Source organism: Syngnathus scovelli, chromosome 3, assembly GCF_024217435.2.
Source record: "Syngnathus scovelli strain Florida chromosome 3, RoL_Ssco_1.2, whole genome shotgun sequence".
NCBI lineage: Eukaryota > Metazoa > Chordata > Actinopteri > Syngnathiformes > Syngnathidae > Syngnathus > Syngnathus scovelli.
In genome coordinates this window covers 7016239-7042065 of record NC_090849.1, presented here as the reverse complement: position 1 = coordinate 7042065, position 25827 = coordinate 7016239, and the positions used below count along the sequence as shown (strand labels likewise).

Genomic DNA, 25827 nt, shown 5'->3' with positions numbered 1-25827 from the left:
AAACCGCCGAAACATGTCAGGTGAATAACCTAAAACAATTTGTTTGATATAAAAGAAACCAGTGAAGTGATTAAATAAGGAAAAACAAAATGAACTTAGTACAAGAATAGGCTAAACCAGGGGTGGGCAAACTTTTTGACTTGCGGGCCGAATTGGGTTCTAAATTTTGACCGGGGGGCCGAACCAGGAGCAGATGGATGTAGTGTTTGTGTGAAGTAATATAAACGACCTGTAAAGGTCATTGCATAAAAGATTTGGGCCTTTAGTAGGTAGTAAAGCATGGATATTCAAAAAAAGTTTTTTGAAAACAAATGCATTTATTAACAGCATTAAAAAAAACATCCCTAAAAAACTGCTATCAGTGATTCTCATAAAATACGACACTGTTATTATGAATAACAGTCTCCATCACTTCAGTGCCTGCAGGTCAGATTAATGAAAGATGTATGTTTATCTTATGAGATCACATCAAACGGCAAACATTCTGACCAAATATATCATCTTGAAGAATCGGTGAAAGCATACATCCAAATAAAGTGATCAAAACGGCAACACGGTGAGGGGTATTTGAAAATCAGAGCAGAGTTTTATCTCACAAACACCTGGTAACAGAGGTGAGGAAACGGGAAACACTTCCTTAAAGTAAGCCTTAAGAACTTTACAGGTTAAGATTAGACACAAACAGGTGGTGCATCAATGTCCTTGAGCATCCTGCATTGTTTGAAAATGAGAATGGTCGCTAGTTTCAATCCCTGCTATTTGTACAGCTCATATTCAAAATGCATTTTTTTACAACAAACCTGAAAGCCTCCCCTTCATTTTCAGTGGGAACAGTGTTGGTCTCCCTTTTTTTGCTAGTGTGTCATAGTCTGGAGTAAAATTTGTTGTGGCAATTCTTAGGAGAGATCCGAGGTGTTGGTCCGTTTACCTAGATCTGTGACGGGTTGATGTCAAAGTCAAAGTCAGCTTTATTGTCAATTTCTCCACATGCCAAAGACACACAAAGAAACCGAAATTTCGTTCCCCCCTATCCCACAGTGACAAGACATGGCTCACAACAGACAAACAAGTAAACAAGTATAACAAAAGCGTGCTGAATAAATAATGAATAAATAACACAACAATAAATAAATAAATAAGAGGAGCAGAAAAAAAAGGAGCAAGTGCGCGTACAGCAGACATTCCCGAAAATAGCGCAACAGTGCCGCACGCTACGCAGAAGGGGGTAGCGAGTTCAGGGCCCTAACAGCCTGGAGAAAGAAGCTGTTGGCGAGTCTGGTGGTGCGGGAGCGCAGGCTCCTGTACCTCTTCCCAGAGGCCAGAAGGTCAAACAAAGAGTGAGCCGGGTGACTCACATCTCTGGCAATCGAGGTTGCCTTGCGGGCGAGATGGGAGGTGTAAATGTCCTTCAGGGAGGGGAGCGAAGCACCAATAATCTTACCAGCCGTATTCACTATGCGCTGCAGGGCCTTCAAGTTCTGTTCAGTGCAGTTACCACCCCAGACAGCGATGCAACTGGTGAGGACGCTCTCAATGGTGCCATGGTAGAATGCAGACAGGACTGCCTGAGGAGCACATGCACGCCTGAGCTTCCGCAGGAAGTACAGGCGGCGCTGAGCTTTCTTTGCCAGTGACGAGGTGTTTGCGGACCAGGAGAGGTCCTCACTGATGTGCACCCCCAGGAACTTGGTGCAGCTCACCCTCTCCACCACAGCACCGTCGATGATCAGCGGCAGGTGTGTTGTGTGACCCTTCCGGAAGTCAACAATGATTTCCTTGGTCTTATTGATGTTCATGTGGCTCAACGTCACGTCGCGTACGTCGAGCCAAATTGGCCACTCTTTTTAAACACTCGGCACTCAGTGTCCACCTTGCTTTTCCTTGGGCGACTCATTTTAATGGAAGGATTCCAGGAGAAGGTTTGTGGGTGGCTTTAGCGTAAAACTGTATCCGAAAGCTCAGCGCGCAAATTACAAGAATGCTGTCGTCACAGCCCACGCTCTAAATTCGGCACTGATACAAATAGAGCGCGACTGCGCTATTTCCGTACTACTGAGTACGTACACGCACTTGTGAGTGTGCACCGAGCTTTCTGACAAGGCTTCCGGTAGTAAATGCGCAGGCGAGTGGTTCCCATCTACTGGGGAAACGCAGTCATTGCAGGCAAAATGACCGGAAAAAAAAAAAAAGTTTAATAATACAATTTATTTATTGGCGGGCCGGATTAAACGGTCCCGTGGGCCGGATGTGGCCCGCGGGCCGTAGTTTGCCCATACCTGGGCTAACGATACAGTATGCCAACGTTACATAAACGAGGAACTGAGAATGTGCCTGACGTAACATATTAACAGTTATTCAACCAGATTTAACATAAATAACAAGTTTATCAAACCATCCGTGTCACTTCAAATCATTAAATCCACTGAAATTTTCGCCCTCTGTGTCACTTATAAACAACGCCACTGCTGACTCCAGAAGTACATGCGCCGCTGACGTCAGACTCATCGTCAGTTGTGGTTCCAATTATTCTACAGGCCTATATAAATATGTTGTAGCATTACCAAAGTACCAGGCAAGTCGTGGGCTAGTAACCGGCTCTTTATTTCACAAAACAAGAGTTCAACATATGCGCCAAGACATAGTGTGTGTACCCTCACTTTAACAACGCGCCCCGGCTCTCTCTTACCGCAATCGGAAACTACAGAATTTTAACTATATACAAGTTGCTACACTATAAACTACAGGACTGTCTCAGAAAATTAGAATATTGTGATAAAGTTCTTTATTTTCTGTAATGCAATTAAAAAACAAAAATGTCATACATTCTGGATGCATTACAAATCAACTGAAATATTGCAAGCCTTTTATTATTTTAATATTGCTGATTATGGCATACAGCTTAAGAAAACTCAAATATCATATCTCAAAATATTAGAATATTTCCTCAGACCAAGTAAAAAAAAGATTTATAACAGCAAAACAAAATCAAACATTTGAAAATGTCCATTAATGCACTCAGTACTTGGTTGGGAATCCTTTTGCACGGATTACTGCTTCTTCACAATACCCCACAAATTTTCTATGGGGTTCAGGTCAGGGGAATTGGCAGGACAATCGAGGACAGTAATGCCATCAGTTCACCATTGACTGGTGGTTTTGGCACTGTGGGCAGGTGCCAGATCATGCTGGAAAATGAAATCATCATCTCCATAGACCTTTTCAGCAGACGGAAGCATGTAGTGCTCTAAAATCTGCATTTACTCTGGACTTGATGAAACACAGTGGACCAACACCAGCAGCTGACATGGCTCCCCAAACCATCGCTGACTGTGGGAACTTCACACTGGATTTCAAGCAACTTGGATTTTGCTCCTCTCCAGCCTTTCTCCAGACTCTGGCACCTTGACTTCCAAATGAAATACAAAACTTGCTTTCATCTGAAAAGAGGACTTTGGACCACTCTGCAACTGTCCAGTGCTTCTTTTCCATAGCCCAAGTCAGACGCTTCTTCCGTTGTCTTGAGTTCAGAAGTCGCTTGACCATGGGAATACGGCTATTGTAGCCTATTTCCCGGACACGTCTGTGAACCGTGCCTTTTGATACCTGGACTCCAGCTTCAGTCCACTGTCTTTGAAGCTCACCCAAATTTTGGAAGCGACTCTTCTTCACAATGCTGTTAAGGCTGCGGTCATCTCTCTTGGTTGTGCAGCGTTTCCTGCCACATTTCACCCTTCCAACAGACTGTGGATGTGCTTTTAAACTGCACTCTGTGAACAGCTTGCTCTTTGAGAAATTTCTTTTTGAGTCTTACTCTCCCCTGATGGAGAGTGTCAATGATGGTCCTCTGGACAGCAGTCAGATCAGCAGTCTTCCCCATACTTGTGATTTAGTTTACTGAACCAAGCTGAGTGTTTTTCAAGGCTCAGGAAATCCTTGCAGGTGTTTCGAGTTAATTAGATGATTCAAGTGATTAGTTAAATACCCTACTAGTATACTTTTTCACGAGATTCTAATATTTTGAGAAAGGATATTTGAGTTTTCTTAAGCTGTATGCCATAATCAGCAATATTAAAATAATAAAAGGCTTGCAACATTTCAGTTGATTTGTAATGAATCCAGAATGTATGACAGTTTTTGTTTTTTAATTGCACTACAGAAAATAAAGAACTTTATCCCAATATTCTAATTTTCTGAGACAGTCCTGTATTTTTCAAATAACTATAACATAAATAACAAGTTTATCGAACCATCCGTGTCACTCCAAGTCATTAAATCCATTGAAATCTTCGTCCTCTTTGTCAATCTGTGTCCTGTGTTATAAACAACTCACCTGACTCTGGAAGTCAGTGGATGGATTCAGACTCATATTCAGTTGCAGTTCCAATTATTCCACAGGCCTCATGCGGTTTAAAGTGAAAACGTGAAGTGATAAACTACTAGTAAGTAAGTAATGTTAATGATCAAGGAACAATGTGTTAATAATTTCACATATAAGTCCCTCCTGATTATAAGTCGCACCCCCCCAGCCACACTATGAAAAAAATTGCGACTTATAGTCCGGAAAATACGGTAAGTCTTGCCATCCCAAATTTTGGTTTCACTTCCTTCCCAAGAATAAAAAGTACAACATATGATTTCTACACTCTATTGTACTTTTAAATATGTAATTGTATTTTAAACGCTTACCGTAATTTCCGGTGTATAAGCTGCACCGGTGTATAAGTCGCACCAGCTAAAATTCGGGGATATTTTAGTTTTTTTCTTACATAAGCCGCACCGGACGATAAGCCGCACGTGCACACGAGTTTTTTTTTTTTTTTTAACAAAGAAACAGTTTTACAGTACACAGAAAGCCTTTTTGAAGTTTGAATAACATGCTTTAACATGTCTTTCTAAACACTACCTGTGACGCAGCAGTAGTACCGCAGCAACACGGAAGTGTGCACACGAGTTATTAACAAAGAAATACTGGACACAGAAAGCTTTTTTAAAGTTTTAATAACATACCTTAACATTTCTTTCCAAACACTGCCTGTGACGCGGCAGCAACACGGAAGTAACACAGCACTAACAGGGTTTGATTAAATAAAACTTACCGGTAAAAGTCACTGAGACGCAGCGGTAACACAGCAGCAACACGGTAGCACAGCACTAAAAGGGCTGGTTAAAGTAAAAGTAAAAAAAGAGCTTCATCGTCTTCATCTTCCTCCTGTGCACTGAAACCGTCGAAGTCTTCCTCCTCAATTTCCGATTGGAATAGCGTTAGATATCCTTCGCCACACACTTTCTCAGTATCTCTTTCGTCGTCGTTTTTATCCATTTCTTGTAGCATTTTCCATGCTGAGGGTCTGTTTATGCTAATCTTATTCATGCACGAAGCGCTAAATTACATTAAACTAGCGAGCGACACGTATAGCTCCAGACGGGACCACGAAATAATGAAAAGGGTGCCGCAACACAATGTCATCAACATCGACTGCTTTTAGCTTAAAAGCGGCATCATATGCATTTATTTTGTCCCCCATAATGACGGTTTGTGTATAAAAGCTTCCTTTCAGTAATATCCGTCTTGATCGAGTTCTGCGTGATGCGCGAAATGTTGTAAACACAAACTAGCACGTCTTCGTGATGCGCGAAATGTTGTAAACACAAACTAGCACGTCTTCTTCAGCGCATTATCTCTTTTTTGCCTGTCTCGCTCTTGCTTCCTGCTAGAGCGCCCCCCGGAGGCCGTAAAAATCCATAAGTACGCCGCGCCGCCATTTAAGCCTCAAGGTTCAAAGTAACCTTCTGAGTAAAATGCATTAAAAGTTCACATTCATTACAACTTGTTTTTGGTGAGCAAAATGTGAATTGAATTTAAATGCTGAATGATTGGGTTTTAATACAATGCAGATGGTCCAAACAGCGCCACTGCTTTGTATAATCTCTGAGTCACATGGCAGAGTAAGAGAAAGGGTTTAGAGCACAGGTGTCAAACTCAAAGCCCGGGTCTAGATACGGCCCGCCACATCATTCTATGTGGCCCACGAAGACAAATTGTGCATCAAATTCGTGTGTCATTACTAGAATTGCAAATTGCCTTCACTTTTAATATCTTTTTTTTTAAATATTTGACCAGTTTTTACTCGTCTGATTTGAAAACGAGTTATTTGTCAGTTTGTTTTGTAGCTTTTACTGTATATAATAGTGTTAAGAGTAAAAGTGATCAAGTCATCACAAAAATCACGAAAAAAAACTTATATAAGCCGCAGGGTTCCAAATTTTAGAAAAAAGTCGCGGCTTATACACCGAAAATTACGGTATTAAAACATTTTAAGCGTCACGGCTCCGCTCTGCTCTTGCAGTGTTGACCGTCTGACACACCCCTGCTGCCCAGCGTGAGGGCATCCGCACAAGACATTTGTAATTTTATTTTTAAACATTTTATTGTATTTTTAAACATTTTAAAGTGTGAACGTGTCATGGCTACGCTCCGCTATTGCGGTGCTGACCGGCTGATGCGCCCCCGCAGCCCAGCGCGAGGGCATCCGCAAAAGACTTTTATTTTTAAATACAATAAAGTACAAGTAATAACTTTTAAACACTTTATTGTATCTTTAAATACTTCTTAAATAGTTTTAAAAAGCTTGCTCTGCCCTTCTGCTTCGATGATGCACGACGCAAGCTCACTGACCAGCTCGTCAGCTTGCCTCGTAGTCCTGCTCCGCCAGCATTCCAGACCACCTTGTTTCTTTTAAACTTTGCCCAAATAAGCCCATGTTGCATTTGGTTGTCCTGCCTCATTTGTGACAACAAAACAAAGTGCAATTCAGAGATGCTGCCGATTCTGCTGACACAAAGTGGATACGTATAGGAGATTGAGATAAAGCCTGGTTAGAGCTGCTCTTATCGGCAAGGATACAGATCAACATGTTCCCATTGGTCTCCTACCGGCCAACAGTGTACTGTAAAATCATATGGGCAGACAAAGCCTCATGCTCCAAGTGACGCCGCAAAAAGCTGTGATGCACCGAATAGATCCGGAATATTTGTTTTTTTGTTGTTTTTGTTTTTGGTATGGCGCCGACGTGAGTGGCAGCCTCCCAGCAGTGTTCTCTTTTTCTCTTTATTTCCTTCATTTCTCCTTTTTCTTTCTGTCTTTTTGTCCATTCGGCGATGCTGGTGCTTTCTACCGCACCTCGGTATCGCTTCGGATCGGATATTTATTTTTTATTATCCCCTGGGACCGGGATAGCGGCGCACATCGGTTGAGATCGGCGTAACTCTACAACGGCTTCCTGCAAGGTGCTGACCGGGTCCCTCACCTTGGCCTCGCAGCCACGATCCTTGTGGGGAGTCCGCTCCCTCATGCTTGTCGGAACCAACGACGTTCGCCGTGCTAGCCCCGTGGTGACCATCTGCACGTGCCCCGACTGGGTGCCCAGGACGCTGCTCACACGTTTGCCTGCTTTGTGATGTTTTCACCGATTCACGACCACGGTCCATTGGGCGCCATTGAACTGGACTGCCCTTACACCTGTCTATGGACCCCGTGGAGGCTATTTTGTGTGTTTTGGGGTGTTCTCTGATATTGAGGGGTACTGGTTGGCCGCTGTTACTTTTTTTTCCTTTGTCTAATTGTTTTGCTTTGCTTTGCTTTGCTTTGCTTTGCTTTGCTTTGATGGCTTTTATCTTTCGCACTTTCTGGGTTTCTTTGTGGCGCCGTTGTGTGGCAGCCTTATGAGAGCCTATTGAGTTGCGCTCATGCCATCTGTGTGTCTTTTGTATACCCGCTCTGTGGTATGTATACTGCTGGGGCTTGAATTTCCCCACCCCTGGGGATCAATAAATGTTCAATCAATCAATCAATCAATCATAAAAATCCGCACTGCACCAAGGCTGCGATAGGTGACCCGCGAAGTAGAGAGGGATTACTGTATTCTCTTAGAAATGGTAATTAAACATTAAAACACCTGCGGTGTATAGTCCGGTACATCTTATCCTATATGAACAAAAGATTTTCTCCTTATTCATTTGAATTAATAGATTTCATTGTGTGTACACGCACGCACACACACACACACACACACACACACACACACACACACACACACACACACACACACACACACACACACACACACACACACACACACACGCACTGTATATACTATATTTATACCAGTGGTTCTTAACCTGGGTTCGATCGAACCCTAGGGGTTAGGTGAGTCGGTCTCAGGGGTTCGACAGAGTCCCCACTGAGGAGGTCCGAACAAACCTGTTTTATCGTGTAGCTTCTGATTTGCCAGTATGTAATTTGTTGCGAGTTCATGCATTGTGTTGGTTTTGTTCTCATTTTGTGCATTAGTAAAAAACATCTATGTCTTGAATTTAAAAAAAAAAAAGAAAATTCACTAACGAAGTGAAGGCGCATATGAAACTCGTGGGGTTCGTACCTCCAACAAGGTTAAGAACCACTGATTTATACATACTGTAGCAGGTAATATGCTTACTTGGATGAATTTCATGAATCGACGGCACTTGCCACAGCGAGACATTGGCTTGCCTGATTCAGCAATTGGTGAAAAGGACACTTCCATCAATTCATCCATACCTGCAAATTAGGAAGGCATATTATTGAATTTCAAGAAGGAGTTTGCCTTGGTACATCTGCACAAATCTGGACACACAAACAAAATGCAATAAAATCATAATGAGTTTATATTCTTAAACTTGTAGAGCTTCACAAACCTGCCTAAAATGATAGTGTTGTTATCTGAAATCTGTAAATCACCAGAAATATAAATTTATGACTCCTTTTATTTCAAAGTTACATGTTGAGATGATGGGCGGCTCGGTGGCGCACTGGGTAGCACGTCCGCCTCACAGTTAGAAGGGTGCGGGTTCGATTCCACCTCCGGCCCTCCCTGTGTGGAGTTTGCATGTTCTCCCCGGGCCCGCGTGGGTTTTCTCCGGGCACTCCGGTTTCCTCCCACATTCCAAAAACATGCTTGGTAGGCCGATTGAAGACTCCAAATTGTCCCTAGGTGTGAGTGTGAGTGCGATTGGTTGTCTGTCTCTGTGTGCCCTGCGATTGGCTGGCAACCAGTTCAGGGTGTCCCCCGCCTACTGCCCGATGACGGCTGGGATAGGCTCCAGCATGCCCGCGACCCCCGTGGGGACTAAGCGGTTCAGAAAATGGATGGATGGATGGATGTTGAGATGATAGAATGCATGGTTTTAGACGGTTCGACTGTGGTTTTAATGACAGTCAATGTAGCATTTCTGGCTGCAAAGGTGTCCAGAGGGAGGATTACGCAATAGCATGAGACAATTTAATTATTTTGGCACTTGTGGTATCTTGGTGGCAAGTAACTATATTGAAGTTAAATAAAGAACTTCTTAGTTAAAAATATCCACAGAAAGTTTTTTACTGTATATCTGTATCTCTTACATTCGTATTTTTTTGGGCGGAAAACTTTGTTATGTATGAGTGTTATCACAAATGTAAGTGATAATTGACCTCCTGATTGTGTATAATTTGTTTTATTGTTCATTTTTTAGTTTAATGTGTTATGTTTGTTTTGCTGAGTAAAAATATTGTCACAAAAAGAGGTTATCTGAAGCGCTTCATTTTGCCAAAAGTTGTGCAAAAGATTGTAGCATCTCTAGACAATTCCAAACCTTTTGGATGCAGGGCTCAATTTGTGTTGCCTCCTTGTCACCATAGGTCACAAAATACTACAATACAGCCAGGCTCAAATCTAATGGCAAAAGCATAACATGAAGATAATTTGTGTCACCGATGACTGAAAACAGTGGTTTTAAACGGCTAGAGACACCGGTATATGTATAAATCGGTTTTAGTTAGCTTATGGGCTTATAAATATAAATTGACGCTCGAAACAACGAAAAGGAAGCTGTTGCTCTGAAAAATATAATTTAAATTTGCCGCACAGACGAGTTTGACTGCACCGAGCCGCCAGCCGGAAGTGACGTTTCATGACGTCTCAAGTTGTACGCGTTTAGCTTCAGTGAATGTAAACAAAAAGAGAAGAGGGGCCAGCGCGGATACGTCGGGCCAGGTTTGCGGCCAACCCAGCTCGCCTAGCCGTGCCTTCCATTATCCTGGCGTACGTTCGTTCGCGGGACGACAAGATGGGTTGAGTTCGCCCGATAGGATCCACGAACCGGACAGTGCGTGCCTGCTGTGTGCTCGTGTTCACAGTGGCCTGGTTGACTGTCATCTTTCCGGACTCTGCTGTGCATCGGGAGCGGCTAGCGTGCTATCACTCTTATTGTTCATCTTCTTGTTTTAATTTTCCTGTGTTGTTTACTTGTATGTGCATTGTGAACTCTGTCTTGTCACCCTGGGATAGTGAGAAACGTCATTTCGATCTCTTTGTGTGTCTTGACATGCGGAGGAATTGACAATAAAGGAGACTTTGAGACTTTGACTTTGAACAGTATGTCGAAGCGTGACGGGAGGGGCACAATTCAGAAAACGTGCTCAGCTTGTCGAAAAAATGCGATTTAAGAAATAAAATTAAAAATGCGCCTAAAACCTAAACCAAACGCTGCAGATGTTCATTTCTCCATGCGCAGTGGTCAACTCGGCACTCTACTCTTTTTACTATGCCAACCTAACCACAGTGACGGGAGAGGCACAATTCAGAAAACGTGCTCAGCTCGTCGAGATCAACTCGGCACTCTAAAGCCCCCAAGAGCACTTTTTACTATGCCAACCTAACCAAGGTGACGGGAGGGGCACAATTCAGAAAATGTGCTCAGCTCAGCCCAAGTGAACTGCTAGATTCATCATATTCTGCGCCAAAAGAGGTTTCTGAATCAGATAAAATGATGCTAATATTGCCGCTAGAAACGGAGCTGTCGCTATCATCTGCCATGTTGTTTGGGTTTGTTGACATCCAGGTGTACAACTTGTGACGTCACAGTAATGGCGCCGCCAGTTTGACTTCGTGCGGGACCCGATCGATTAACTGGCATTTCATTTCAGCTTTATTCTTAGTAATCGGTGTCCATTTTTAATTTCCAATGCGGCAAATGTGTTCACTTTATACATTCTATCAAATTCCGTTCTAATTGAAAAAAAAAAAAAAGGGATGTCCCTAGCCCTTTAAAGTCCCAATGATCATTGTCACACACACATCCGGGTGTGGTGAAATTTGTCCTCTGCATTCAACCCATCCCCATGTGATTTTGTTCCATCCCCTGGGGGAGAGGGGAGCAGTGAGCAGCAGCGGTGCCGCGCTCGGGAATCATTTGGTGATCTAACCCCCCAATTCCAACCCTTAATGCTGAGTGCCAAGCAGGGAGGCAATGGGTCCCGAGGCAATGGGTCCCATTTTTATAGTCTTTGGTATGACCCGGCCGGGGTTTCAAACCACAACCTTCCAGTCTCAAGGCGGACACTCTACTACTAGGCCACTGAACATTTTTTCAACCATGTTTCCCCTGTAAATATATTTTTAACTGTTTGTATGCCAGCAACGAGAATACTCGTCATTGACATTAATTACAGAATATCCCCAACTACGAGTATCCTCGTCAACTTATATTTTCTTAATGGGTAGATAGACTCTGTCACCTCTCCACTTAAAATCAAGTCGACCAGAGTTGCTCTTGCTGGCTCATAGAGAGGTGATGTAACCGAAAGTCCAGACCAAATGGGAGCACAATGGAGAGTGTGGTGTAGAAAATGGCGAAACGAAAGCGATCGGCTCTTAAGCAGCTTACAATCGAGCAAACTATTGCTCTTCGTGAATGCGGTAACGCAATACAATGAAACGAATTTAGAGGAGATGGATGTGAGTACGCGACAGACACGAAGTCTGCGTCAAAAGCCACCGACGGCTCGGGCATTCACATAGTGAGTGGCAATTGTTTGTGCCACAATTCGGATGAATCTCTGACATCTGACGAGTATTCTGATGTAGGATACAGTGACGCATAAATACATCCCTTGTAAATAGCAAAACACGTACACGCAAGTTGTCAAATGTGAAAATGTTGCTGTTTGCGCACGTTATCAAATATGTAATTAAATGTCTTAGCCATCCATCCGTCTTCTTCCGCTTATCCGGGGTCGGGTCACGGGGGCAGCAGCTTTAGGACGGACTCCCAGACTTCCCTCTCCCCAGCCACTTCACCTAGCTCATCCCGGGGGATCCCAAGGCGTTCCCAGGCCAGCTGAGAGACATAGTCTCTCCAGTGCGTCCTGGGTCGTCCCCGGGGTCTCCTACCGGTGGGACATGCCCGGAACACCTCCCCAGGGAGGCGTCCAGGAGGCATCCTGATGAGATGCCCGAGCCGCCTTATCTGGCTCCTCTCAACGTGGAGGAGTAGCGACTCTACTCCGAGTCTCTCCCGGATGACCGAGCTTCCCACCCTATCTCTAAGGGAGAGCCCGGACATCCTGCGGAGAAAACTCCTTTCGGCCACTTGTATCCGGGATCTCGTTCTTTCGGTCACGACCCATAGCTCGTGACCATAGGTGAGGGTAGGAGCGTAAATCGACCGGTAAATTGAGAGCTTTGCCTTTTGGCTCAGCTCTCTCTTCACCACAACGGACCGGTACAGGGTCCGCATTATTGCTGACGCTGCACCGATCCGCCTGTCGATCTCGCGCTCCATCCTCCCCTCACTCGCGAACAAGACTCCAAGATACTCCTCCACTTGGGGCAGGATCTCATCCCTGATCCGGAGAGGGCATTCCACCCTTTTCCGACCGAGGACCATGGACTCGGATTTGGAGGTGCTGACCACTTCACACTCGGCTGTGAACCGCTCCAGTGAGAGCTGGAGATCACGGCCTGAAGAAGCCAACAGCACCATGCTGTCTGCAAAATTCTGTCCATAAAAATTATGAACATAATCGGTGACAAAGGGCAGCCTTGGCGGAGTCCAAGCCTCATTGGGAACAAAACCGACTAACTGCCGGAAATGGGGACCAAACTTAGGCATCGGTGATACAGGGACCGAACCGCCCTTATCAGTTGGCTCGGCACCCCGTACTCCTGAAGGACCCTCCACAGAACCTCCCGAGGGACACGGTCGAACGCCTTCTCCAGGTCCACAAAACATGTGGACTGGTTGGGCGAACTCCCATGCACCCTCAAGGATCCTGCCGAGGGTGTAGAGCTGGTCCACTGTTCCACAGCCAGGACGAAAGCCACACTGCTCCTCCTGAATCTGAGGTTTGACCTCCCGACGGACCCTCCTCTCCAGCACCCCTGAATAGATCTTACCAGAGAGGCTGAGGAGTGTGATTCCCTGTAATCGGAACACACCTTCCAGTCCCCCTTCGTAAAGAGGGGAATCACCACTCCAGTCTGCCAATCCAAAGGCACTGTCCCTGATGTCCATGCAAGGTTGTACAGGTGTGTCAGCCATGACAGCCCCACAACATCCAAGCCTTTAAGAACTCCGGGCGGATCTCATCCACCCACGGGGCCTTGCCACCGAGGAGTTTTTTTAACTACCTCAGTGACTTCGACCCCAGCAATAGGAGAGTCCGCCTCAGAGTCTCCAGGCCCTGCTTCCACAATGGAAGGCGTGAAGGTGGAATTGAGGAGGTCTTCGAAGTATTCTCCCCACCGACTCACGACGTCCCAAGTCGAGGTCAGCAGCACGCCATCCCCACTGTAAACAGTGTTGACGTTGCACTTCTTCCCCCTCCTGAGACGCCGGATGGTGGACCAGAATTTCCTCGAAGCCGAAATTCTCCAAGGCCTTGCCAAACTCCTCCCACGCCCGGGTTTTTGCCTCAGCAACCGCCGAAGCCGTGTTCCGCTTGGCCATCCGGTACTTGTCAGCTGCCTCCGGAGTCCCGCAGGCCAAAACAGCCCGATAGGACTCCTTCTTCAGCTTGACGGCATCCCTTACCGCCGGTGTCCACCAGCGGGTTCGGGGATTGCCGCCATGATAGGCACCAACGACCTTACGGCCACAGCTCCGGTTGGCCGCCTCAATAATGGAGGCGCGGAACATGGTCCACTCACGGGACGTGGACTCTGCCGGAGGTGGGAGTTGAAGCTCTTCCTGACAGGGGATTCTGACAGACGTTCCCAGCACAGAGCGTTTGGGTCTGCCAGGTCGGACCGGCATCTTCCCCCACCATCGGAGCCAACCCACCACCAGGTGGTGATCAGTTGACAGCTCCGCCCCTCTCTTCGCCCGAGTGTCCAAAACATGCGGCCGCAAATCCGATGACACGACTACAAAGTCGATCATCGAACTGCGGCCTAGGGTGTCCTGGTGCCAAGTGCACACATGGACACCCTTATGTTTGAACATGGTGTTCATTATAGAAAATCCGTGTCGAGCACAGAAGTCCAATAATAGAACACCGCTCAGGTTCAGATCGAGGGGGGGGGGGCGTTCCTCCCAATCACGCCCTTCCAGGTCTCACTGTCATTGCCCACGTGAGCATTGAAGTCACCCAGTAGAACAATGGAGTCCTCAGAAGGAGCGCTCTCCAGCACTTCCTCCAGGGACCCTAAGAAGGGTGGGTACTCTGAGCTGATGTTTGGTGCATAGACACAAACAACTGTCAGGACCCGTCCCCCCCACCCGAAGGCGGAGGGAGGCTACCCTCTCGTTCACTGGGGTGAACCCTACTGTGTAGGTGCCCAGCTGGGGGGCAATAAGTATGCCCACACCTGCTCTACACCTCTCACTGTGGGCAACTCCAGAGTGGAAGAGAGTCCAGCCCCTCTCAAGCGGGCTAGTGCCGGAACCCAAACTGTGTGTGGAGGCAAGTCCGACTATGTCTAGTGTTAGATAAATTGTATATATATGTTATCATGCGTTCCCTAATGAGTACTTATTAATAAAGTTATTGCACAGAATGCTTGCTGTTTCGCCTTGCAGACATTACCCAGTCCACAACAAGTCAAACGATGCTGTCTGGAGCTTCCTGACCTTCTACACCTCTGGGAATCCAAGAAAGCTGTTGATAGCTCCAACTATTTTGTTGATGTCTGCACATGGCATTTCGTCTATGCACTCTTCATGTTTCTCATGGCATCCTGTCTGCGACTTCTAGTTTCACATAGAATCTCGTTTCTTCTCTCATGAGACAAAGCCCACGCTTTCCCCCCCACCTATCAGGGGCTAGTCTCACATTGTAGGTAGGGCATTCCTGAATAAAAAGAGTGAGGAGTGTAAACAGACCTTTAGTGTATTTCGGGACTGCTGTAAGTCTGATTGGACTCCTCGTGAGAAAAGACTCAACATTCTGCCTCACTGGTTTCGTCTGCTGATCCTTTTTCTGATTTTGAACCTAACAGATTTTTGGGGGCTCGTCCGGGATCTCAATAGACCTATTTCGGGGTCCTGGCCGACTTTTCGACGCAGGACAAGTCCTTGGCCAAGGCATATAGAGGAAACCCTTTTCACGGGGCTGTCTCGATCAGTCGGTTGGACACCGGAGTGGTTGACGAGATCATCCGAGGAGAAGGCCCAGCAGACTGTGAGTACGAATCTTGATTCTGTTGAAAGTAATGAAAGTGCAGTGACAAGAGGTCACTTAAAACCTTGACAATTCTAGACCCTATCAAGTGCAATTAGAAACAGTTAAATTCCACTGAGATGATGGAGTCCCCTGACTGATAAGTCAGTTAAATTCCATGGGAGAGCGGACCCATCTGTTTTCTAAAGAAGTACAGGTAATTTGGAGCAGTTAAATTCCGCTGAGGTGTCGTGGGGCCTCCTAATTAACCTTCCTAATGTGTTAGCTTTCTGCTGCCATCTGTGGTGTTTTTCTTAACTCTTGTTTAGCTGGTTTGGCTTCTTTATCAATGAAAAGTTGTTAAGATCCACGGGAGGGCGGACTCCCCTGCTTGCCTGTGGGACGATAAGAATGCGCATTGTGTGTGTATGGTTTGACTGAGAGTGATCTCATTTGAGCTCTCCTTTATGTAAACAGTGGCTTTGTGTGGGTCCCATTTTGAAGAGCATAGATTGTTTTTGTTTGTTTATTTTTAAAGATATGTTTAACAGTTTATCTCGGTGCAGTAAGGATATAGCAATTTTGCAAGACTTAAAATTAAAAATTAAAAAGCAAAATTACATTCTCATTTTCCCAGATGAGAGGAGAATTGAAAGATAAGGAGGACGAAGAAAAGATAAAAAAGAACTTGCTGTTGCACAGACAGGAAGATGATGACACAGTGTCAGCGCAAGCTCGCTTAAGACCCACAGCTGAGAATGTGATGAATGAAAATGAGAAAAATGATCAAATTACAGAGACAGATGTTGTGGCACGGCAAAGCGAACCATCCTTTCCGTCTTTGTACCCCAAATTAAACAACTCATTGCTTCCTATAATTTGAGAGGTGATGAAGTACAACAGGTTTTCATGGCATCCTTAACCAAACATTGGGCAAGCATTAAAGGCACCTGGAGTCCTTTTGATCTCCAGGGCCGTCCATTGGAATATAACGGGGTGCCATTACAAATACAAATTGACCAACTATTGCAGGATAGAAATAATATTTCAACGTAGAGCAAATTACACAGACATTGGCCGTACTAAACAAAAACAAGATAAGTTGTTTGAAGACTTTAGGCACAGACCAGAAAGAGTGTTCAACTGATGTCTATGATCAACAACTCAAAAATGCTCTACATGCAAATTTGCGACCAGTATTATGTTGACAACGAATAAATTCGACAATTTTTTTTCCCTATAAAATGGTGCCGTTTGGGTTTGAAGTACATAGTCGCTTCAAAGGAGGAAAAGCATGATTTCAGATACACGATTGATCTATGAGACGGCTATCCCTTGTGCCAGGGGTGTCAAACTCATTTATTCGCGGGCCGCAGTGTAGTCATGGCTTCTTTTGGAGGGCCGGTATGACTGTCATACCCGAGTAGATGTGTGAGCGCCTCATATTGTGGGAGCTGCGGAACAAGCTGACGAGTACCTCGCTTTCAAATCAGACAAGTAAAAACTGGTCTAATATTTAAAATTTAACATATTACTAAAAGTGAAGATAATTTGCGATTCGAGTGATGGCACATGAATATGAAGCACAATTTGACACCTGTGCCTTATACAAAGGTAAAGTTGGATTGGAATTTGATGAAACGGATATGGACATCCACATATTCCATTAGAGTTTAAATTGCTTGCAATGTAATTGCGATTTAATTAACACCTGTGTGATTGATTGATTGATTGAGTGAGTGAGTGAGTGAGTGAGTGAGTGAGTGAGTGAGTGAGTGAGTGAGTGAGTGAGTGAGTGAGTGAGTGAGTGAGTGAGTGAGTGAGTGAGTGAGTGAGTGAGTGAGTGAGTGAGTGAGTGAGTGAGTGAGTGGCTTTTCTGTCGCCTGCACATCATCTTTCCTGCATGGCTACGTTGCTGTCTCAGCCGCACCTGACCGTTGAAAGATGCGAGACACTCAATCCTGCCACTCTCATTCCCCTTCCTGACGACGGCGAATTCCATGATTGTGTCGATGCTGCCCAACAAATTGCAAAGGCTCGGCCTGATTTGGAAGATACGCCTCTGCCAGATGGTCATGTGGTTTTTGTTGATGGGTCTTCTAAGAAAAATGAATCTGGTGTGACCCTTACTGGGTATGCCATTGTTACTGCCGACGTGGTTTTGGAGGCTGCTAAACTGCCATCCAATATGTCTGCGCAGGCCGCTGAGCTCATTGCTTTGACTGGGGCCTGCAAATTGTTTGCAAACAAATCCGTCACTATCTGGACTGATAGTCAGTATGCTTTTGCTACAGTGCACGTTTTTGTTCAGCAGTGGAGCAACCGTGGCATGATAACTTCTGCAGGGAAGCCCGTCACCCATTCCACATTACTGACTCAACTTTTGGACGCTGTCCAGCTACCTTTGAAGGTAGCGGTTTGCAAGTGTGCTGCTCACACTGCGAGCTCTGATCCTGTTTCTCTCGGTAATGCTTTTGCTGACAAATCCGCTTAGGCCGCTGCAGAGGGCCTGCTCCATGTCCTCTCGTCTCTCACAGCTCATGATTCGATGTCACACATCTCCCCTGATGTGTTGCTTGACATGCAGTCTCAGAGCCCCTCCCAGGAAGGGCTCTCTTGGGAAAAACGGGGTGCAGCTAAAAACACTGTTGGTCTTTTTGTGTGACCTTTGGGCAAACCTGTCTTGCCTCGTAACTTGTTCAAATGGGCTGCTATTTCGAGTCATGGGGTCACCCATGTCTCGACAGGGGGTATGGTGAAACAAGTTGAAGCTATTTATACAACATACGGCTTTGCAGCTTTTTCACAACAATTTTGATCTGTGCTAAACATAACCCACAAGGCAATTTAAGACCTCAGAGAGGGAAATTCCCGACTCCGTTGTATCCGTTTCAGACAATACATATGGATTATATCCAATTACATAAATGTGAAGGGAAAGAATATTGTAGGGTCATAATAGACACATTTTTTAAATGGGTAGAAACATTTCCTACCAAACATGCTGATGCACTCACGGTGGCAAAGGCCTTATGCAAAGACATCATTCCAAGATACGGTATTCCAGAAAAAATTTACAGCGACAATGGTCCACATTTTATAAATCAGATAGTGCATAACATTGGGAGAATGTTCCACATAAATCTAAAGAACCATTGTTCCTATCGTTCACAATCAGTTGTTGAGAGATCTAACGCGACTATAAAAAACAGATTAAAGAAATGTATGGAAGAAACCAAACGACCATGGACTCAGTGCTTAGACCTGGTCAAAATGTACATAAATATTACAAGTACAACAGGGCTAACTCCCTATGAAACTATGTTTGGAAGACCTTACAGGCTTCCTCAGTTCAAGAACACATGGGAGATCCCCGAGAAAGCCGCGTTAGCTGATTACATGAGAAAAATGTTGGAACGTCAAAAGAATCTAACCAATAACACTGATGGTGAACCCATTTCTCCGCAGGAAGACCCCAAAGTGGTACTGGGAGACTGGGTTTTGATCAAGAGTATCAAGAGGAAGAATTGGCATTCACCTAAGTGAGAAGGTCCCTTTTTGGTACTACTCACGACACCTAATGCTTCGAAAATAGCCGAACGCAACACGTGGATTCATTTATCTCATTGTAAAAAGGTGATCTCTGCAGACCCAACCTAAGTACGGAAGATGAGCAAAGTCTGGTAATAGTGCCTGATCCTGGTGCCAAGATCCAGGGTTGACACGAAAGCTAGCAGAAGCCAATTTTCAAGACACCAACCTGAAGCTCAGGGTGTTGACTCTGAGGAGATCCAAAACATGAGCATTAGAGAGTCATTTGGTGAGTGCTTTAATCGGGCTGTAGCCTGCGCAAAGTCTACCGTGTGCTTTTGGTTGCTTTTGCTGGTTTGTGTTACCATTATATTTTTTTCGGGGGTTATTTTATTTGTATGGATAGAGTACCATGAGCCTCGAACATTCTTCTCTCAGGCAGCTACCAACGCTAATTCTAATCAATATGGCTCATGGGGGAAAAATTGATAGACATAAGCGCGACACCAAATCCCCTTTTGATCAGGTTGTTTGTATTCCAGTAACCGTCTGCGTTCCAACTTGCGTACCATGGCTTTTGTCTTGGACTTACAATAAGTCATTAATGTTTACTGTGGCTCCTAATACATCTTCTTCTATTATTTTACCTATGAAAAGTTTGAAAGGTTTCGAAATGGTCACCCCGCTCTCTGGTTCCAGTGAAGAGGCTGTGTTCTTTGCTAAACGAGTGACTTTGAAAAATCAGGGCAAAAGCCTCCTTTTGACTCTTACACTCCCTGATGGTCAAATTTGTCCTCCAAATGCCACCTTGTTTAACACTTCTTGTTGGGGTTTTCAACTGTGGGCTTGGTCCTCTGGAATCGATCCTCACTTTCCTATTGCTATTTGCATTAATAAAACAATGTCGGTCGCAGACCGTCCCGTTACAAATAATTACACCCTGTCAGCAGGAGCAAAAATCACAAGTATGCTCCTCACTGATGTAGACAGCTATTTTGTAGCCTCCACAGGGATAAGCGGTCAAACCAACAACTGGCTTCTTATGACTGAGCAGGCCGCGAGGATGGCTAACACCAGTTGCATTGCATGCATGGGTCCAAGACCTCTTTTTGAAAATCATACCTGCAAATATAGTTCCTAAGTGTGCTGTTGTTTTAATGTTAAACTCATCCATTTCACCCACTCATGATTGTTTTAAATGGGATGAGGTTTACCCTGTTCCCTCTATGACAAAATCTAAACCCCTTTTTTCGTCCGATGTAGCTAAGGGTAATTTTACATGCATTAGATTACCTGGTACCGGTGAGAAGCTCGGTGCCCTACCTACTCCATGGTGTGGGTCCATGACCAAGGTCACTGCCCCTTTTTTGCCCATTGCTCGTAGTGATATTTGGTTTTGGTGTAATAGTAACAAACTTTATGATAGGTTGTCTTTAAACAGCTCTGGAATTTGCGCTTTGGTACCCTATTGCTACCTGTTCATTTGATACCAATGTCCTCTTATGATCTGACATCTTTTGCTAAGTCCGTAGTGCCCGTATTCTGGCCGAGAACGAAACGAAACGCCGAATGGCGGGGCACAGCTAATCCAACTTACATAGACGCCATTGGTGTTCCTAGAGGAGTACCGGATGAGTATAAGCTGGTGAATCAGATAGCAGCTGGTTTTGAATCCGCCCTGTGTTGGTGGTGTACTATTAACAAAAATGTTGACAGGATTAACTACGTCCATTACAACGTGCAGAGGCTTGGAAACTGGTCCGAGGCGGGTTTCAAGGCGGTCCACTCCCAACTGGCCGCTACTTCCCTCATGGCTTTCCAGAATCGAATGGCCCTTGACATGCTACTCTCAAAAGAGGGCGGTGTCTACGCCATGTTCGGTGAGCAATGTTGCACGTTTATTCCAAATAATACTGCAGCCGGCGGAAGCCTGTCCCAGGTCCTTGAGGGCCTGCGGACCTTGAACGGGAAGATGAAGGAACACGGTGGGGTGAACACAGAGGTTTGGACCGACTGGTTGAACGTGTTCGGAAAGTACCGCACCCTGGTTTCCTCTGCCCTGGTCTCCATTGCCGTTTTCTCTGCCATTTTGACCTTGTGTGGATGTTGTTGCATTCCTTGTCTCCGATCCCTAATTAACAGGCTAATTACAACTGCTATCTCTCCACCAGCTGAGACTTTCCCGTTGCTCCAAAGGGATGACCTTTCGATCGACGCGGGATCCTTCTCTAGTGACGACCCGGTCGGCGACTCTATTGTGGTAAACCTGTCCGGTTTGTTTCCTGACCCTAGCTTTGCCGATTATGACTCAGTTTCCTCCTGAGTGTAAGTTAGTTCTTGCGAAATGTGATCCCTTGGCTGAAAATCTTTTTGAAGTGGCCATATGGGTGATGAGTTGGTCTCCGGGAACTTATGATAAAACAGGGGGGAATTGTTAGATAAATTGTATATATATGTTATCATGCGTTCCCTAATGAGTACTTATTAATAAAGTTATTGCACAGAATGCTTGCTGTTTCGCCTTGCAGACATCACCCAGTCCACAACAAGTCAAACGATGCTGTCTGGAGCTTCCTGACCTTCTACACCTCTGGGAATCCAAGAAAGCTGTTGATAGCTCAAACTATTTTGTTGATGTCTGCACATGGCATTTCGTCTATGCACTCTTCATGTTTCTCTTGGCATCCTGTCTGCGACTTCTAGTTTCACATAGAATCTCGTTTCTTCTCTCATGAGACAAAGCCCACGCTTTCCTCCCCACCTATCAGGGGCTAGTCTCACATTGTAGGTAGGGCATTCCTGAATAAAAAGAGTGAGGAGTGTAAACAGACCTTTAGTGTATTTCGGGACTGCTGTAAGTCTGATTGCACTCCTCGCGAGAAAAGACTCAACATTCTGCCTCACTGGTTTTGTCTGCTGATCCTTTTTCTGATTTTCTGCCAGTTCGGGCTCCTTTCCAGCCAGAGAGGTGACATTCCATGTCCCAAGAGCCAGCTTCTGCAGCTGGGGATCGGACCGCCAACGTCCCTGCCTTTGGCCGCCGCCCAGCTCACAATGCACCCGACCCCTTTGGGCCCTCCCATAGGTAGTGAGCCCATGGGAAGGGAGACCCACGTTTCCTTTTCGGACTGTGCCCGGCCGGGCCCCATGGGTGAAGGCCCCGCCACCAGACGCTCGCCTTCGAGCCCCACCTCCAGGCCTGGCTCCAGAGGGGGGCCCTGGTGACCTGCATCCGGGCGAGGGAAATCTGAGTCCATATATGTTTTTCCTCATAAGGGGCTTTTTGAGCCGTGCTTTGTCTGGCCCCTCAACTAGGACCCTTTTGCCATGGGTGACCCGACCAGGGGCATGAAGCCCCAGACAGCATGGCTCTTAGGATCATTGGGACACGCAAACCCCTCCACCACGGTAAGGTGACGACTCACAAAACTAATTTTCATTATTTTTGTTCATGTTTTATAGAAGAGAAGGGCTGTTGAGATTTTACTAAACCAAAAAATATTATTGTCAGTCAGTTGTGCAGAAAATGTCTCGCACTGAAACCTAATTATCTCCTCAATTTCTCGAAGATTGCTGATTTGAGTGAAACCAAACTATTATCAAATTGAAAGAACAGAGTCTAATCTTTCATTCGGTCCCACCCATGTTTACATAGCCCCAGCAGACAATATTCTGTAGGCCTTGGAAAATGAGTGAAAATGCTCAAAATTGGCTTGGATTTAAGGGGTTTTCTTTTCTGAGAATGTTTGGCATTTAAAGAGTTAAGTACCCCTAACCAGCGTGAAACATTTTTGGACAGAGAAAAAAAAGACAAACTGAGCCCTGTGCCATCAGTGTCCGTCAGTCAGTCCGTCCATCCATCCAACCATAACCATCCACCCATCCAAATGTTTCAAAATTTCAAGTACCCTGTGAGCTTCCACCACACGGGCACTTGTACCCCAATTTGAGAACAATTGACTCCAGGCATTTTACTCAGACAGCTAGATATGATACACTTTGTAGGTACAGTAAATGGTAAATACCTAATTCATCTTGTGAGGGAAATTGGATCATACTTACTTAAATGTAAAGCACATAAAACACTTTAATGTGCTCCCACTTCATGCAAATTCAGTTGTTTGTAGTTTTCTTTGGCATTTTATGCGTAACTCCAATGGAGTTAACATTAAATCAAGACGTGACTTGGGTTTTGACTTTCAGTGTTAAATTCAGGATTAAAAATAGTACTCAACTAATTTTGATACAGTACATGGAGGGATAATTAATTTACACTTGTATATTTTGGTGGAATTACTCCACCAGTATACAGGGTGTTAGAATAGGCCTCTTTGGCACATGTGATTAGCTAGGTAGCTTGAGCTATGTCGTTATATCGCTGTAACCCTTCTCTTGCTTCATTAGCTTTCTCTTCTCTATGAAACTCTTTGCACATACGTAGAGGTTGCTCTCAGTTAAGACTACAAGGTCACACATTATCACACAGGCTAGGCAGAGTCGCCTGCAGGAGGGTAGCCCAGAGTAGTATAAGAGCAGGAACCCTGGTGGTGGGAGTTAGACGTTCATCCGTATCTCGCAGAGAAGGCTCCACAGCTGTGTCTCGATAATTCTGGCATACATTAAATAGTTAAATTGTGAAGGCTGCCTCTTGGTAATTAATGTTAGCATATCGAGCATTAAAGATAAAGAACTGGGAACAAACCTAACAGATGGTGCCGTGACCCGTGGTCTTGTGCTCGCTGATCCTGTTTTTCCAACATCACTAACATTCCCGCGGAAATTTTAACAATTTCGACTGGGCCCAAAAGGTGACCAGAATACCTTGTTTTTGATAAGAAAATGTTCTGCCTAACTCTATGGAGGTAGATTGTTGAAATTTCTGAGAACGAGGATTGTGTTTGTGTGTGATCAAAAATTTGCTAAGAAATACTAAAAATACTGTAGTAACATAAAATAGTGTGAGTTATGATAAATGCCAGAATGATCGAAGTTTATGTTTTTTGAAAGCGCTCGTGACTTCTGTGTGAAGTCAAGGCCACTGTGTGAGGTCTGGTCAAGTTAAAAGAGCTCGTGACTTCTGTGTGGGGTCAAGGCCACTGTATGAGGTGTGGTCAAGTTAAAAGAGCTCTGTGATTTCCGTGTGAGGTCAAGGCCACTGTGTGAGGTCATCTCAAGTTAAAATTCATTGTATACTTCTGATTTGTTTAGTGATTATTGTTTGAGGTTAAAAAAAAAAAATTAAATTAAATACATTTGACTGTTGGTAATCGAATTATCATTACTTTGGTGTGAATTTTAAGTGAAAGACTTGGGAAATAGTGTAGGAGAGATTGCAAGTGCAGTCAAAAAATGGCGGCGAGAAATAGAGTGACAGAAGGTGGAAAGAGAACGCTAGGGGAGAAAATTGATGTTGTTGTGAGTTGGGGAGGGGTCGGTCCCCTGGAGGGGGAACCCCCAAATAAGGAGGCCAGAAGGGCCATTTTAAGAGAGGTAAGAAACAAAGAACATCAATGAGATGATCAATGCAAACTTAGGGGATCGAGGGAGAAAACAAAAGAGGGTCGGAAACATACAGGATTTGATCAGATTTTGTCGGGATGTGTTTACACATCCAGCTTTTTGTGAGGGGGATGAAATTGAAAGTGAGCTTGAAGCTTCCGCTCAACGAGGGAAAGGGCAGATAGTTGGTAGAAGTAACCGTCAAATTATTGCATAGCGTGGCCCTGAGGTGCTGAAGGCCCAGGGTCATTTGCTTGTTGATGTGATGCAGGCACCTGTGATTGACATTAAGCAAGGGACTCTGACGTGTGAGATAGAAGGCCCAATCACTACAGAGTGTGGGGCCAAGGGAACTACAAAGATAAACTGGCCACCTTATCTGAAACGGTACGCCATCTAAGTGACAAAATGAGAGAATTGACAAAACAAAAGAGGGATGGAAGGCCCTGCATTGGGCTGGATGACAGTGACGATGGGGGACCACATTGTATGGAGCTGGATGAACCGTTTGTCGAGGATTTAGTAACAGTCACAGGCAACATAGATTGTGGCGATGATAATACTATTCCTCTCCGAAAAGGAGATATTTACAAAATTGTGGCAGAAGAAGGTACATCGGATGAGAAAGTGTTTGTGGTACAGGATGTAACAACAGACGGGATGGGCCAGGCGACTGCCAATTGTTTTGTGCCATTGAGACAACCAGATAAGACTCATACAGACGCCACTAGTACGCCATTAAAACAACAAAAACGTGATAAGGGACGGCCTAGCGCTGGCTTCACTGCATATCCTTTATCGGCCATGAAGCCAAGCATGCCTGATGCGTACAGAGGTGAACCTTCGGTATCTAAGACACGTGCATCACGGGTTATTACTAGACCAATGAATGCGAAAAGAGATGATGACCAAAACAGGCATTTACAAGACCCGTTAGTTGAATCCACTGATAGAACGGGCAGAATCATTTCTAGTGAAGAGAGAGCAACACCAATTTGTACATGTTATGTTAGATAAGACAATCTCATGTACGTTTAGATGCTCATATCTCTACAAGTCTCTTTATTAGTTTATATAAACATAACTGCTCAATCAGAACACGAATACAACACACATAACTGTGTGAACACACATAGGCACACACACAGGGGTGTGACGCCCCCCACACTCAGGTACCAAATGGTCATGTAACAAGTTCCCGCCTTTCCGGGCAGTATAAAAGAAGCTGATGTGGAGAAGGACGCTGTTGTTTCATCTGCTGCCGTGCCTCGTGCATTGGCCGCCATTAAACAACCCGAGATCTTGCCAATAAAGAACCAACTCTATACTCTACATCTTTGTTG

The 25827-nt window shown here is 45.0% G+C and overlaps 1 protein-coding gene across 1 annotated transcript in view; it reads right to left on the bottom strand.

Moving 5' to 3' along the window:
- The window catches only part of LOC125994743 (DNA topoisomerase 3-beta-1), a 136716-nt gene that overhangs the window by 19662 nt on the left and 91227 nt on the right, over window positions 1-25827 (bottom strand). The window contains exon 15 of the mRNA XM_049764222.1: window positions 8496-8596. Coding sequence (XP_049620179.1) covers window positions 8496-8596 — 101 coding nt within the window. The remainder of the gene's footprint in view (window positions 1-8495; window positions 8597-25827) is intronic.